A 16,649-nucleotide genomic window follows, 5' to 3' on the forward strand; every position below is an offset into this window, starting at 1 on the left:
TGTGTTGATTGATGGAGAAAATGCTCTAGAAATCACATAATTTTCTATATAAAATCTGAAAAAAAAATTACAGAATAAAACAAAAATAGTTTTTCATATTTTTTCCATAGTCTCTTAATTTCATTCATTCATTCATTCTGGGGTCGCCACAGCAGAAAGAACCGCCAACTTATCCAGCATATGTTTTACACAACGGATGCCCTTCCAGCCACAACCCAACACTGGAAAACACCATACACTCTTACATTCACGCACATAAACTACGGCCAATGTAGCTTATTCAATTTCGCTTTAGCGCAGGTCTTTGGACTGTGGGGGAAACCGGAGCACCCGGAGGAAACCCACGCCAACACAGGGAGAACATGCAAACTACACACAGAAATGCCAACTGACCAGCCAGGGCTCGAATCAGCGACCTTCTTGCAGTGAGGCGATCGTGCTACCCACTGCGCCACCATGGTGCCTATGGTCTCTTATTTTCTCAATATATATATATATATATATATATATATATATATATATATATATATATATATATATATATATATATATATATATATATAGTATATTAAAAAATGTTTGAAATACATCACGCAGTTAAGCTCAATGATAACTAAAGCTGCAAATGTAAGTACTACATGTAGAACATTCTGCTTATGAAATAAACCTGGGAAACACAGAGCACCATATGCACAAAACCAGTGATTAAACACGGCAGACAGGACACACTGAGCAGGTGGTGGCCACTTGTTCCTATAACACCCCACCCTTTACCACTACTCATTGTTAGCACCCCGTAAGCAGCTGATTTCCACATTCTCATTTCATCTGCTTGTCAGCTGATATCCTCAAACAAAGGCCTCTTAAATGAAACAACAACGTGTCAAAGCCGTGACACAATACAGAGTCCACCGCACACCAGTTGATGCACTTGATGAACTGAGGCGAGTTCGAGGAATGAATCTGACTTCCCATAATCAATTTTGTCTGCATGGCTGAACGCCTTACATCAGTATTTATTCTGATTAGACAGTTGCTAATTGTGAATAATGTATCTTTCATCTAATAACTTCTGCTTTAAGTAATGACAAATGACAATTCCAATTCTTAGAAAACCAAGCTGTATCACTACCTCCCAACAAGAAAAGAATGATTTAAAGGAACGCTCCCCCTTTTTTTTTGGAAATGGGCTCATTTAACAAGTTATCTAGAATTAAACAGTCATCTCAGTGTTTTTATTTAAAGCGTGACTCTTTTGTAGTTACATCATGTACTAAGACTGACAGAAAATTAAAAGTTGCTATTTTCTAGGCTGATATGGTTAGAAACTATGCTCTCATTCTGGCGTAATAATCAAGGAACTTTGCTGCCGCATTATGGCTTAAACAGGCGCGAGAATATTTGGCAGTTACCTAGCTGGAGACTTCCTCGTAATTAATATTATTCATTTCTTAATACAAAATGCAACTACAGAAGTGTCAAGCTTTAAAAATAATAAACATTTTTTTGAGCAAGATGCTAATAGTGTAATCCGATTCAATGATTTATGCTAAGCTAATGGTTCAAAAAGGGTAAAAGTATACTGTTTAACTCTATTGGTGACTAATAAAATGAACATATTTTGAAAACAAGTCGAGTGTTCCTTTAAACAATAGAGTTATGTATGAATTCACAGACACCCACCTGCGATGATGGCAGGGTTATTCTGGCCCCCCTCCGGCTTGACCCACAGCTCTATGGTGAATCTGGAACGGGGAAGCTCTATGGCAAACGCAGGGTTCACCTTTAGTTGCTCCGCCTGACCGCTGAAGTAAATGCCTGTCATCCACTTTGTGGGCACATCCCGAACTTCGGCCTTCCACAGCTCCCCAGCAGTGCTTTGCAGCCCCTCTTGCTCCCCAGAGTACTCCTCGTTTTCTGTTGAGTATTCTGTGTGGTGGTTATAGGATTTCTCTGGGATTACCTCTTCATTGTTGAACTCTGAAATGCTCCGTGCAACCCTTCTAGTTTTAGATGAGCTGTCTATGAAATCAGCACCCTGTTCTGTCTGTAAAGTGTGTCCCTTTGATATGTGTTTAGAAGGATTTTGTGACTTAGCCGAGGCAGGATCAGTGACCCACTGTGCCCGTTTGCCTTCTTTCTTCCATATGAAAGTCTCTTCCAGCGGTTGAACAAATGTTTTCTTCTCATTAGCATCCCAGTTGGTTAATTCAACCGCACTAGAGCTGCAGTCACCTGCACACGACCTCACAGTGTGAGTTTTCCTCAAGTGCAAGTCTGTCAAGCGGGTGTATCTTCCACTCACCCCCGCTAGAGGGTACTGGTGCGCCGTGGAGCGCGGCGGCCGCTTGCGGCTGACAGATCCGCACGGCTCTCCAGCCAGCGCTCGCTCCGCTCTCTGTGCCAGTGTCCGCTTATACTTCTGGATATGGTCTGACTGAGCGCTGTTCAGCGGCCACGTGTGAAATACTGCAAGAATAATAGCCAGTAGTCTAAAAAACATCATTTTATTGAGGAGGAGAAGCAGCAGCCTTCAATGCGTGGACATCTGTTTGTTTGTTTTGAACTGCACTTGGGAAGGCACTAACAGTTAATTCGTTTAAATAGCCTTTTCCTCATTAGTTGTGTATATTATAGAACTTCGGCTTCACTTGCTATTCGCTTAATGACAAGGGATGTCCAAATAATCAGTGCATTGAGGTGGATTGCTTGTTGCTCTGCTAATTTACTATGCAACCTAACTGTGAGTAACTGACATCAAACTATTTACTTTAAGTCTTTTCTTCTTTCCTTTTGAGTGTTATGATCCGTACAGAACGTCCCGTGACTCTGGGATCTCCTAAAAAAGCTGCCTCTTCAGCGCGCACTGCCTGCGTAAATGACTAATTGTCATTCACTAATAGTTCATTTACGCGCGCAATCACCTATCCTTAATGCAGTCGAATGAAAGCGATAATATCGCGTTTTGTAGCAGACTTACATAGTTTGCTGTCTGTACAGTGTAAGGTTGTGTGGAGAGATGTAGCGCTGGATAAAGGTTATTTGAGGTTGCCACCTTTCACAGGCGCGCAATGGGTTGCGTCCAAATGCTCGCGGTCACGCTTCGTCCTGCGAACAAACCGCCAAAACGTCAAAAGTCTGTCGTGGTTTATTCTAACAGTGAAGTGTTTCAGATATCGGGGAGCTGTGAAAGTCCACTTTAAAAGATTTTATTATCATCATTTGTTATTATTTAAATATTGATCAGTATCCAATAATGTGAGGTTACTGAAAGGAGATTTGTCTTTTTGGCATGCTGTTCCAAGTCAAAACGGCTCTCTGGATCACCTTGAGATGGTGCGGAGACTCCTCTTGCGCTCCGTCAGTGTGCCTATATTCCCAAGCTGAGTCCCGCTGCACGCGCTCTCCACATCTCCACATCAGATCAAACTAACGCGCTAAACGTTTTATCTGTTTCCTCCAGCCTGACATCACAAACCCTGCCCCTATCCCAGCCATTAGAAAAGAAAACTTACCCAGGTCCAACCCAGCCCTTGCTTGCTCGCATCTACTCTTATACGTTCTCCCCCAGTGCCACTGACATGTAGCTGCTACACCTACTTCTGTTCTGTAACGCAAGAAACTGCACATCTGCCGGACATGTGAAGAGGACTAAAGCACAGCACACACACAATAAATAAATAAATTAGGCAAGTGAGAAATGTGTAAACACTAAAAAGCAAGGATGGACCAATGGCAAATTTCAGAACATTCTCTTATGGAGAAATTCACTGAGATGGCTAAACATGCAGAGGGAAAGAAAAACATAAATGTGGATCTCTTTTGAAGTTTTTTTTCTCAAGAAATATTATTCACATTTAACCTAATTTTATTTGAAATACATTAATATTATATGATAGGTTTTTTATCTGTTCAGTTGATGATTTATAAATAAATAACAGAATGAAACAGCTGAAAGAATAAACACGTTTGCAACAGTTGAAACCATAAATTAAATTATAAAATAAAATAAAATAAAATAAAATAAAATAAAATAAAATAAAATAAAATAAAATAAAATAAAATAAAATAAAATAAAATTAACTTAATTAATTAAATTAAGTTGCTGTTGGACTAATTTTAGCACAATTAAAATATTAAAGTAAAAAAATAAAGCTATAATATTTATTTCCATTTAGCAAGACAGTTCACATTAGGAAGTTCACATTTATGTTAAAATATATATATTTTTTTTCAAATATTTTTGAAACTAAAACAGTAATATTAATATTTGTGTACATACTAAATTGGCCACAAAAATGTTTGGATTGCATTTCTTAACTCCTAATGTCGCTAGTTAACACACTTAATGCATTTTTTTTTCAACACATCCCATAATTTCTCAAATATTAGCCTCTACCAAATGGTTGATATGTCAGTTTATGGTAAAAGTACCGGACTTAATAGATATACTATGACTACATTACTATACTACATTATATTTATATATACTATGATAATAATAATAATTATAATTATTATTATTATTATCATTATACTATGAAAATTTAGAAAATGTGAAGTGTAAGACCAATTTATTTTTAAAAAGAATCAAAATAAAACATTTTTGAATAGTAAATCATCTTTATTTCTTGAAGTATATATGAAGTAAAATATTTCAGATTCTCATTTAACATGATTTCTTCTTGGTTTTTTACAATAAAACCAAAATCAAGTGTAGTAGTGCAACATGATGTTTGTTTGATTATTATTGGTAAACCAACAATGCTGTGTGTGTAAGCTATTTTTTAAGACAGTCATTCTTTAAATTACTGTAACAGTCTTTATTTAAAACAGTAAAAACATGTCAACCATTTGGTAGAGGAGCAGTCACAGGGATAAAACACCTTTGATTAAACATGTATAAACTAGACACCTAACGTATTAACAAGTAACTAAAACCTTTATTTATGTAGCATTTATGTATCGGTGAGATTAAGTCTGTTTGCATTGAGCAAGTCAAGTATCTATAATTATCGTTAGTGTATTTTATAAAGTAAAACTTCAGATTGCTGCAAAAAATAATTTGATGGAAATAATTATATGTTTATTAAAATGTTTATGCTTTGTCTTAATTTTTTTCTGTGTAATTAGTTTTTCAGTACAGCACATCTTTTCGAGAGCTCAAATAAAATCCAAGAAAGTCTTTTGTCGCTGACAATCTTCCTTCCTTTCAATATTAATAAAAAATAACTTTAAAGTCGGGCAGCACGATCGTCTCACAGCAAGAAGGTCGCTGGTTCGAGCCCCGACTGGGTCAGATGGCCTTTCTGTGTGGAATTTGCTAAACTAAATTGGCCATAGTGTATGTGTGTGAATGTAAGATTGTATGGGTGTTTCCTGGTGTTGGGTTGCGGCTGGAAGGTCATTCACTGCGTTAAACATAAGCTGGATAAGTTGGCAGTTTATACCGCTGTGGCGACCCCTTATTAATAAAGGGACTAAGCAAAAAAGAAAATTAATGAATGAAACCCCTAAAAAATATAATAAAAAAGATATTGAGCCTGAAATGACCACTGTTGACGTCAAAAGAGAAGGACCACCACAACAACACAGAAGCAAATGCTCAGACTTTGATTGAAGATGTCCAAAAGATAATTTTTTTACAGCAAATAGATAGATAGATCTATCTAGATAGATACATAGATTCATAGTTCACCTAAAGAATAGTATTGTGCATAGCAACATTGTAAAATTTTTATTCACACAGACTTTAACCGGAAAGTCTTCCTCAAGACTTCATCTTGTGCTTTATTCTTTTAAAAAAATTATCAAAAGGACACAGAAATGGTTTAAATTATTCTTGTTTAAAAATAAACAAATAAAATATGCAAATAAATCTTGCTTCATCTCATCCAAAATGATATGGAAAAGCTTATAGCCATCCCACAAAACACATTTCAACTGTTTGCATTAAATCTAATGCGTCATATTTCTTTCCAAAAATATCCCAGAAATCACACTTTCAGCAATGAGTTCAAACACATCACTGAAGGACTCGCTTACATGCCACATTTTAATATGTAGTCAGTGTATCTTCACTGCTTTATACAGTGAAAAACAGCATTCAGCACTGCAGGTGCATATACAGACGGATGTAACTTGCAAATGACCAGATTTGTGACCGCAAAACAAGTCAGCAACCACATCCACTATCTCACACCTCAGTGGTCAAAAAGTTAGACATGCCGCTGTTTAATTTCCCAAACGCACCAGTTTTCGCCTCAGCGTTTTTGTCAGGCTCAATTTGCAAACGGCTCCGACTTGGGGTAACTGGCAGTTATGGCAGGGGCCCCTTCAGGGGTAGAAAGGGCCCTAACAGTGGGAGGTAAGAATTCCGCAACCAGCCTAAGGATCTGCCTGCAAAACATTCAGCTTTTTTTGTATCAAAGTGCTTTGAGATACAGCTGCAGTTGTGTAAAAAAAAAAAGTGAATGGCCGCTCCTGGGCCTCACCCCCCACTGCAAAGGACCTCTAAGAGATTATCCTTCATTTGAGGCTGCCTTTCCCCCAATCCAATTCTAAATGACCAGAAACGCAATGGGAAAATCCAAACTGATGTGCCTGGACAAATAGCAAGAAGCCTGGTCCAACATCCAAAGGCATCCCCTCTCCTCGGTCAGCAATCAAATAAGTGGACACTATATAAACCCATTGCAGATATTTTCTGCGTTGTCAACCGGTGAGAAATCTGTTATTCTGTCGCATGGGAGACTCGACTAACTAAATAATTCCACAGAATAGATATTTGAAAAGATACAGTGAGAGAAGCAGGTGTGCACTGTGTGAACTGTAACGTCATTTCCTAGTTAGTCATGGCTGGCTTGGCTTTAAAACTGGATTATTCGTAGCGAGCATCTGACAGCATGTTTTTTTTTCCCTTTATTTCCCCTCCTTATGTTCTAGATATACAGTACCTCAAAAAACAAGTCTTGGTGGATTTGCCTGCTTTGCAGATGGAGTTCTAGTTGTTCATCAATTGACAGTATAGGCATTTTCTTGGGAGTCTGAAAAACACAGTAATAATGTATGTAAAATAGCATCCTAATATTGTCAAATAACTGCACCAAGTTTATTTTTTATTTGGGATTTCAGATTAAATAGAAATAGCTCCTAAAAGAAACTGCATATTTTGAAGTAGCACACAGTGCAGCATAATTGAGTCCACCCCATTTTGAAAATGAATATTTGTATCTGTTTCTCAGTGAATATAGGCCATGTATTTTGTAAATGTATTTCAACTAAATTTTTTTGCTTCTCTTGATTTCTCCTCTTTTTTAATTTGTATTTAATATTTTTCTATAACATATAAATTTGGGTGTACTAGTTTTTAGACCTTATCATAAGTTGTTTTGTTAGATAAGCTCCAGATTTGGCTTTAGTACTGACTAATGTATATGCACAAATACAATATTGTATATCTTATTTAAAAGATAGATTTGTGAAGGTGTACTCATATATGCTGAGCACTGTATATGAAAATGCATTTACATTTTAATTGTTCTTAATATTTAAAATAACGTTTCATTAACGAGTTTTATTAACGAGTAAGTTTCATGTTTCAATTAATGCTACATTGTAATACATTTTATAATCAGAATTGTATTTAATTTGATTAGTTTAATCATTTGTATGTAGAAGTTATATTATGACATAAATTGATTTGTGACAGCCAAATGCATTAAAAAGAGTATCACCCTGTGGCTATTTTTTATTACCCAGTGGAACATAATTTGACAGCTTTGATTTGAAAAAATTGTTAATTTTAGAAACAAACAGATTAAAAAAAGACAAAAGCTGTAATTCCAATGGCATGGCGTGAAATCCTCTTCAAATCTATGAATTACAAATTAAAAGGCATAGTTCACCCAAAAAACAAAAAATTGTGTCATTTACTCACCCTTGTCAAGCACCTGTTTGAGTTTGTCAAGCACCTTGTCAAGCACCTTTTGACACAAAAGAAGAGGCAACACAGCCTCACTGTGAATACATACCCCGGTATACATTTTTGGAGAGCACAAATTATGTAGCCAGAGGTAGATATTCATTTCATCTTTCAAACGAACACTTAGGGGCAGTATGACGCCGCTGACAGCTTCTGTTTCTTTTTGCACTACCAGCAGACTGCTTACCTCCATGTGACCGGCTTTTCTGCTGTTTCCAGTTTGACCAGTAGCGTCGGCGTACATTTTTATAACTTTGTTCAGTGGTTTCATTTTTTAAATTGCTTCTTTGAAAGCATCTTCTTTAAGAAGCGTTTATCAATTCCAACCAATTCATTTTAGAATTTGTAATTCATTCATGTGAATTTGTAAGTTTGAGTTAGGATAAGGATAAGTTAGGATAAAGTGATAATAAAAATTCCCAAAAATAAAAATTCTGTCATCGTTTACACCCTCGACTGGTTCCGGACCTACTTGGGTTTCTTTTTTTTCTTCTGAACACTCTTCCAACTCTTGGAATGTTGGAAACCAGTAGCCATTGACTTTCATAGTATTATTTTTTTCCTACTACGGAAGTTAATGTTTACCAATATTTAACATTCTTCAAAATATCTTCTTTATGTGTTCAACAGGAAAAAAAAAGAATCTCATAAAGGTTTGCAACCACTTTAGGGTGAGAAATTAGACAGCAAATTAGCATTTTAGGGTGAACTATGCCTTTAAGAAAGCTTCATTTAAGGTGCATTTAGCAATATATGTTCTTAACATTGGGTTATCTTGGTTCAAAACCCTGTTCTTAATTACAGTTAAAGGGATAGTTCACCAAAAACAAAAAATTCTCTCATCATTTACTCACCCTAAGTTCCAGACCTAGGTTTCTTTCCTCTTCTAAACACAGTATTTTTAAGAATGTTGTGATCGTGACTTTCGTGATGTTTATTTATGTGTTAGATAGGAAAAATGAAACTGATAAAGATTTGCAACCACTAGAGGGTAAGAAAATCCAAATAAAATTTTAATTTATGGTGGAAAGATCACTTTAAATCAGGTGTTTTCTCTAGTACTGTCTGATGGAAGCACTATAATGACAATATCTTGATGTTGTGTTTAATTTGTATCCATATGACAGTGCGTGCATGTGTGTGTGTGTTGGTGGGCGAGAGAAGGACAGCTGGTATTTGTTACTCATTTTCCTCAGTTGCCCATTAATATCAAAGACAGACATCCGATCTATTTAATGTGGCTGATGTTTTAAAAGGTTTCATTTTGTTATTGTTTTCGGGAACACCGAATCTTCACTCCAAGCAAACATCAGCGTGTCTCAAAAATTAAACGATACCTTTTTAACTAGTAAGACAATAGCATACCAAAGTCGTAAAACGTATTATGGCCAGCCAGAGATTAACAATAGGACTCATAATTCTACTGCTTTATAAGGAGAGACATGAATTCTGCACATTAATTGTAAAATAATAGTATTTTTTGAGTGGTGCAATTTACCGCTTTCCATCCAAAAGACACACTGTTCTCAGTAGTGAGTACAGCAGATCAGTCAATATACTTGAAGTGTATTATTGGTTAAAAGGGGTTTATTTCTCCCTTCAGAGCCATAACAGAAGCACCAGAGATATATAAATGTTTGAAATGGCAACCACAGTTAGTCCATTTGTAATTGAGACACGGCTCTGGCCAATGTGAGCAGACACAACTCATCTAGACGTTTTGCCCGATCCCCCTTATCCATTTGGAATTTTAGTTGGCTTTAAATGCTTCTCTTAACGGTGCTAACAACGCCAGTTAGTAGAGCTTAATTTCCAATGAGATACAAGTAAAGAACATCTGAATCAACAAGAGTATGTGTTGGAGGGCTTTGAAGTGTGCTGCATTATGGAGGTCAGGCAGGGAGAGCCGTGCTGTAATTAACTCATTGCACGTGAAGAAAATGATCTGCCCTGCCAAAAGAACATATAGTGGAAATGAGAAGAGAATCGGCAAAGATGTCCATTGGTCAAATGAATGTGATCTGCAAGATATCCAGAATACTATAACCTTAAAGTCAATTTTTTTCCAGAAACAGAAGCTGTGATTCCTATGGCATGATGTGAAAACCCAAAAAATTTGTCATTTACACACCCTTGTAAAGCACCTGTTTGAGTTTCTTGTTGAACACAAAAGTAGATGTTGCAACACCGGCTCATTATGAATATGTACCCCGCTTTACATTTCTGGAGAGCCCGAATTATGTAGCCAGAGGTATGTATGGCTGCATTTCGTCTTTCAAACGAATGCTAGAGGGCGCTATGATGCCGCCGACAGCTGGGGTTTTTTTTCGAGCTACCAGCTGACTGCTTACCTCCGTGTGAATGGCTTTTCTGCTGTTATCAGTTTTCCTGGTAGCTCTCCATGTACTTCGGTGATAGTGCTTAATTTGTGATTGTGAGGTCCCAGAACTAATCGGGGTAACGGATCCAGCATGTTATCCGAGGATGTAGAGGTGTGGATGTAGAGGAAAGTGAAGAGCGGGGGGAGGGAGTTGCAGGGCATTGGATGGAGGAGGGGTGTCGCAGACGATAGTGAAGAGGGTTTGGGAGTCGTGGAAGAAAGTGAAAGTGATCGGGGAGGAGGGCGGTTGAGTAGGGGGATTGGTAAAATGAAGTGTTGGATCATATTTCAGAGGTGCCGGATCCGGATCCGGCATGTTCCGACACAAATTAAGCCCTGGTCGGCGGACTTGAGATGTAGAGTGGAGTTGACCACGGTGATGGGGTTCGAGTCCGGCGAAGATCTGTTCCAAAAAGCAGGTAAAACAAAAACAAAAGGCAAAAAATAACAAGTAAATAAAAGAGTGAAAATGTGGTAAGATCTTAAAACATGGTAAAAATCAGGGGACTTTTCTTTATCTGGATTGCTTTTAATAAACACTATCGGTTGGGTTTAGGGAAGGGGGTGGGTAGGAGTATCAGTCGGTCAGTCAGTCAGTCAGTCAGTCGACAGCGACCTCTGGTGGATTTACGCAAGAAGAGTAGGCACGAATGACACTTGCGAGAGAAATTTGAGATCTAAAATAGCGTACACAGCAGCCTCTAGTGGATTCGCTAAAATAAAAACTGCAAAAAAACGTAGCTCATAGGACGTATTTTGCACTCTCTTAAAATATATACAGGAGTATGTATCCATAATGAGCCTGGGTTGCTATAATCGGTAATCATTGGCTTCCTTCATTTTTGTTGTTGTTGGTTTTTTCTATTATAGAAGTCTGTGATTAGCGGTTTACAAAAATTCTTCAAAATGTCTCCTTTTACTGTTTAGCAGAAAAAAATACATATAAAGGTATGGAACTACTTGAGGGTGAGTAAATAGTGTGTAGATATTAATCTGTTGGTGGACTATACCTTTAATTTAGAGAAATCTGTAAAAAGACATTTCACCCAAAACTGGAGAATTACATCATCGTTTACTCCCTCTCTCTCATTTTAAACCTTTATGAGTTTCTTTCTTCTGTTGAGCACAAAATAAGATGTTTGAAGAATGCTGGTTGTTGGACCCATCGACTTCCATAGTAGAAAAAAAGGGTGAGTAAACGATGACTAAATTTTCATTTTTTGGGTGAACTATCCCTTTTAGCAAATGTATATTTTCCCCAGAAAAGCTGCTGATTCAAAAGTCATGTATTGTGTTGGGTTGCGTCTGGAGGGGTATCTGCTGCGTAAAAAAACATGTGCTGGATAAGTTGGCGGTTCACTCCGCAGTGGCGACCCCTGATTAATAAAGGGACTGAGCAGAAAAGAAAATGATTAAATGATGAATGAATATTAAAGGCATGAATTGGTCAATCGTTGGTAAATTTGCCATCATTTTACTCATCCTTCACTTGTTCCAAATCTGAACACAAAGGAAGATATACTGAAAAATGTTGAAAAAATCTGCCATTAACTTACCATAGCATAGTATTTTGTTGCTGTTGTTGTTGTTGCTGGATGACAACGGTATACTTTTTTCCCAACATTTTTGATAATATCTTGCTTTTGTGTTTAACAGAAGAAAAAAATTTTTTTTTTTTTCTGCGTGAACTATCCTTTTAATATTAAGCTAATTAAAAAATGGTTTAAATAAACGGAAATGGAAAAAAAATGCTTACTTTAAATGTCCATACACAAGTTACATAATATAATTTCAATTCATTTATGTGGTGTCAGCTTATTGAACTGATTGAACTTAAATGCAAATAAAAATAATATATGACCGATACCCAGGTATGTGGATCTTTGACTGTTGCGTTTCTAAAGATACAGTAATGACTCCCCCTGCTGGAGACTGCAGTTATGAGTGTCTGTGGGAGATTGCAGGTGAACAGTGAAAGCTGATTAATGGTCACTCTTAGAGCGGTATACTGTCTCATGTGATCTTAATGCAATTTATATAAACGACTATGCATGTAGGCTGGCACTAGTTAATCTCACTAATGGCCTTATCTTACATGATTATCTGGTTAACATTACTTTGAAGAGAAATATTGTTTTAATGAAATTACCAAAGCGAATGAATAAATAAAAACACAGTCGTTTACAGACGTCATAGCTTAATAAATATAAAACAACCATCAAACATTTACTGGAATACTGAAAAAAGAGGAGCTTTTAGACACCACAGACAGAGCCCCAAAATGATCACCCTTCTATGTAAAAGGCATTTATAGCTTATCTGTTGTATTTCAAATTTCATGCACACCCAATTTACAATGTGAAAAAATATATATATTTTAAATGCATCTAAAAATTGTTCTATTATATTCACTTGAATTTCATTTGTATATTTGATTGTGCAATCTTGTTTTAAACAAATCATTCTTATTTTTTACGTTTAAATGTAAATTTACCTCAATTTTAATTAAACCTATTACTTTAAGTATTATCAGAGTATTTTAATAACCAAAGTATTTTTTCTCATATAATACTGTCATGTTTATCTCAATAAATATATTTTTATTTAATTAGCTAAATGATTTATCTTTTATTATTATTATTATTATTATTATTATTATTATTACTACATTTACGACTCTTAATAAAATATGATTTATTTATGCAGATCTTTCAAAGGCTCTATAACCTTTCTTGCATATAACTCAAATATGGAAATTATGAAGACATTCTGTTTTGGGGAACTCAAATTAGGCAGAAGATTCCAAGTGTTAAAAAAAGAAAAAAAAACATTTTCCAGATAAACTTATTGTTGGTATTGAGCTGCCTGTATAATAAGTTTTCTAGTATATCTATTTGAATTCAATTTGTATATTTAATTGTGCAGTCTTTTTTAAACAAATCAATCTTTTTTATTTTACATTTAAAAGTAAATTTATTTGAATTTTATTTAAACATATTACTATAAGTATCATCAGATTATTTTAATAATCAAAATGTTTTTCTCTTATAATACTGTCACGTTTATCTCAATAAATATATTTTAACTTAATTACCTCAATGATTTATATTCTAATATTATTATTGTTACAATTTACAACTCATAAAATAAATAAAAATAAAATAAGATTTATTTATGCACGTCTTTCAAAGGCTCCATGACCTTTCTTGCATGAAACACAAATATGGAAAGTCATTCTGTTTTGGGGAACTCAAACTAGACAGAATATTTCATTCTTTTAAAAAAGACAAAACATTTTCCTGTAAAAAAATATTGATGGCATTGAGCTGCTCCAAAATTTTTGATGTTGAAAATTTAATGCTGCAGTTTAACTAAATGACTTTTATTGACATTTTTTAGAAGTTATTGTCTGGAAATAGTGGTTATGTTGTCTGGGTTTGTGCAATAAATTATGGTACAAAAAATGGGTAACTCATTTGTGTTGGTTAACAAATAAAACAGTGTCAGTGAGTTAAACTCTATACAGTACATAAAGGAATTGTTCAGAATAGTTTTGGGAACTTCATTTATTTTATTTTCAGCTTAGTCTCTTTATTTACCAGGGGTCACCACAGCAGAATGAACCGTCAACTTATCCAGCATATGTTTTATGCAGCGGATGCCCTACCAGCTGCAACCCATTACTGGGAAACACCCATACACACTCATTCACACACATACACTATGGACAGTTTAACTTACCCAATTCCACTATAGCGCATGTCTTTGGACTTGTGGAGGAAACCGGAGCACTAGGAGGAAACCCACGCGAACGCAGGGAGAACATGCAAACTCCACACAGAAATGCCAACTGATCCAGCTGAGGCTTGAACCAGTGACCTTCTTGCTGTGAGTCGACATCACTACCCACTGTGCCACAGCGCCGCCATTTTGTAAACCTGACCTTACTAAAAAGATTTACTTCTAATGATTTATTATTATATAGAAGGAACAAAATGTTTTTGATATAAAGTGATTTCATGACATTAAAAATTATTTACTCTCAATTTTAATCAATTCCTTCCTGATTAAAATTAGAAGAGAACCGAAGATTACAGTCTTTATTATACATAAATAAAAACGTACTGACCCCAAACTTTTAAGGCTTAACAGACTGTACTGGTAAAACTCCAGAAGACTTGGTGCATAAAATATAGTGTACAAAATAATGGCTACTTTTATGATACTTTCATAGCGCTTTTACATCTTTAAAAGCTTCACTACCTGGTCTTCATCAAAGCATGTAAAAGAAAAATGAAAGTCATGCCAGATTGAAACAACATGAGCGTGAGTAGAAGCTTTAAGATTTTTATTTCTGAATAAAATACTCCTTTATGAAATCTGATGGGACAGCGCCTCTGGTCAGAGATGTGCCGATGACAGGGAGAAGGTATGGTAGAAGATCAGAGAAGATATTTTGGATGTTTTGAGGGCAGGTGGTTACGCGGTGGGTGGTAGAAAACTTCAGCAGCTTCTCCTTTGGCAAGGACTCAGAAAGTGTCTGGATCAGACTGGGTTGTGTTGTAGGGCTGTGGGCTACTGATGTTGACCACTTGTTTTTGAAGTATAGATGAAGAAGGGGGAACAGGTTGCGGGCTCTGTTTCTATTTTCCAAAAGCCACAGCTTATGGCAGGGCAATATCCAATGCTCAGGACATGCTTTTGGTGCAAAAAATCAAAGAGGTTAAATTAAAAATGATAAAAAAGGAGGAATTAAAAGGAGTGGTTAAGTGAAAAACTTCACTGTTGTGTTTAGACATATAAATATCAGATCTATTTTTTGTATTAGGGGTGTAACGGATCACGGTTGATCTGTGATCTGTACAGATCACAACCAACAGTTCTGAACACACGTGACCCGCAGATTAATAACTTTTTTGAACTTGTAGGTTAATCCAACATTTATAACGATTACAGAGAGATCACCTTCCGCGTCATTCAAATCACGTATATGAAAGCATTTTGGCTTCCCTGTAAAATATAATGATGACGGAAAAAATTGTGATGGGAGCTAAAATGCTTTCTTAGATTAGTGTTAGTGTCCTAGGTAGTGTTTTATGTCACTGTTTGTTTAGCCAGCATTAATGCATTCAGTGTAAAGCTGCACGATTAAACATTAAAAGATTTTGATCTCAATTCAATCCTGGACAACCAGAAGGATAAATGATAGTGATTTGCATATGTTTATTAATCCCTCAAAGGGCTGCGTTCAAATCTGCTTTTGATTGAGAGAGATTCAGTTTTTACACTTTTTCAGTTCATTACGAACAGTCAAATAACACAGAAGTACTGGAGAACAGCTTATAGTTCAGATATAAACACTGATGTTTATGGTAAAGATTAAAATCGCTGTTTAATGGAACTTGACACTGGTGAATGTTGTAGCAATTACATTGTGTAACCAATGGGTGGCGACAAAAAAAATCAATATCCTGTCACTGAATTGGTTTTCAAAAATGATCCAATTATAATGAAACATGAAGTTTTATGTGTGTACTGTTGAATCATTAATTGAAAATAAATATGATATGTTGTACAAGATGTTAGATTTATATTTAGCATTATCAGCAACAGTAGCCAAGATAATTTTTCCTTTTGAATATTTTCCATTTTTCAGCTGGTTCCTTCTTGATTTTTATTTTTATTGAATATACAGGTTATAAGTTCTGTTTGTTAAAGCCAATGTTTTTTTCAGTAATATTTTTGTATAAATTGAAAGCAAATGGCATTTGTCTCCTTTTTTGCTGATCCGAAAAATTATCCGATCCATAACTCAAAAACAGTAGCGTGAACCGAACCATGAGATTTGTGATCCGTTACACCACTAGTTTGTATTTTGTATATATTGGGGATGTTGTTTAGGTAATTACACTAAAACTTATGCACTGTAAAAAATTATAAATGTGTAAAAAAAAAGATGCTGCCACCTCATTACTCAGCTTATGTACTGCAATTTATATGATAAGCTATCACAATACTTAAGCGCAAACTAAAAATGTCAATAAAAGTAAAGCTTTTGTTTTTTTTTTACTTGTTTTTCAACATCAAAAGTCCTTGGAGCAGAAACTAATTACCCATAATGTAATTTGAAAGCATTAATGTCTTCCTTTTTTGTCATTCCCATTTCATTTTAAGAAAATGTGACAAGTAAAATAGTTTAAAATATTTTGCTTATACAATTAACGTTAGTCTAATATTGAAATATGCCTAACCTGTGGCAGAAACCGAGCAGGCTTGGGATGATAA

At 35.6% G+C, this 16,649-nt stretch overlaps 1 protein-coding gene across 2 annotated transcripts in view; it reads right to left on the reverse strand.

The window, feature by feature from the left end:
• Positions 1-3,429, reverse strand: part of pappa2 (pappalysin 2) — a 101,960-nt gene extending 98,531 nt beyond the window's left edge. For both annotated transcript variants that reach the window (XM_056477998.1, XM_056477991.1), the window contains exon 1: positions 1,684-3,429. In XM_056477998.1, coding sequence (XP_056333973.1) covers positions 1,684-2,506 — 823 coding nt within the window. In that variant the 5' untranslated portion in view covers positions 2,507-3,429. The remainder of the gene's footprint in view (positions 1-1,683) is intronic.
• Between the last annotated feature and the right edge of the window lie 13,220 nt (positions 3,430-16,649).

This window comes from Danio aesculapii, chromosome 2 (genome assembly GCF_903798145.1).
Source record: "Danio aesculapii chromosome 2, fDanAes4.1, whole genome shotgun sequence".
Lineage (NCBI taxonomy): Eukaryota > Metazoa > Chordata > Actinopteri > Cypriniformes > Danionidae > Danio > Danio aesculapii.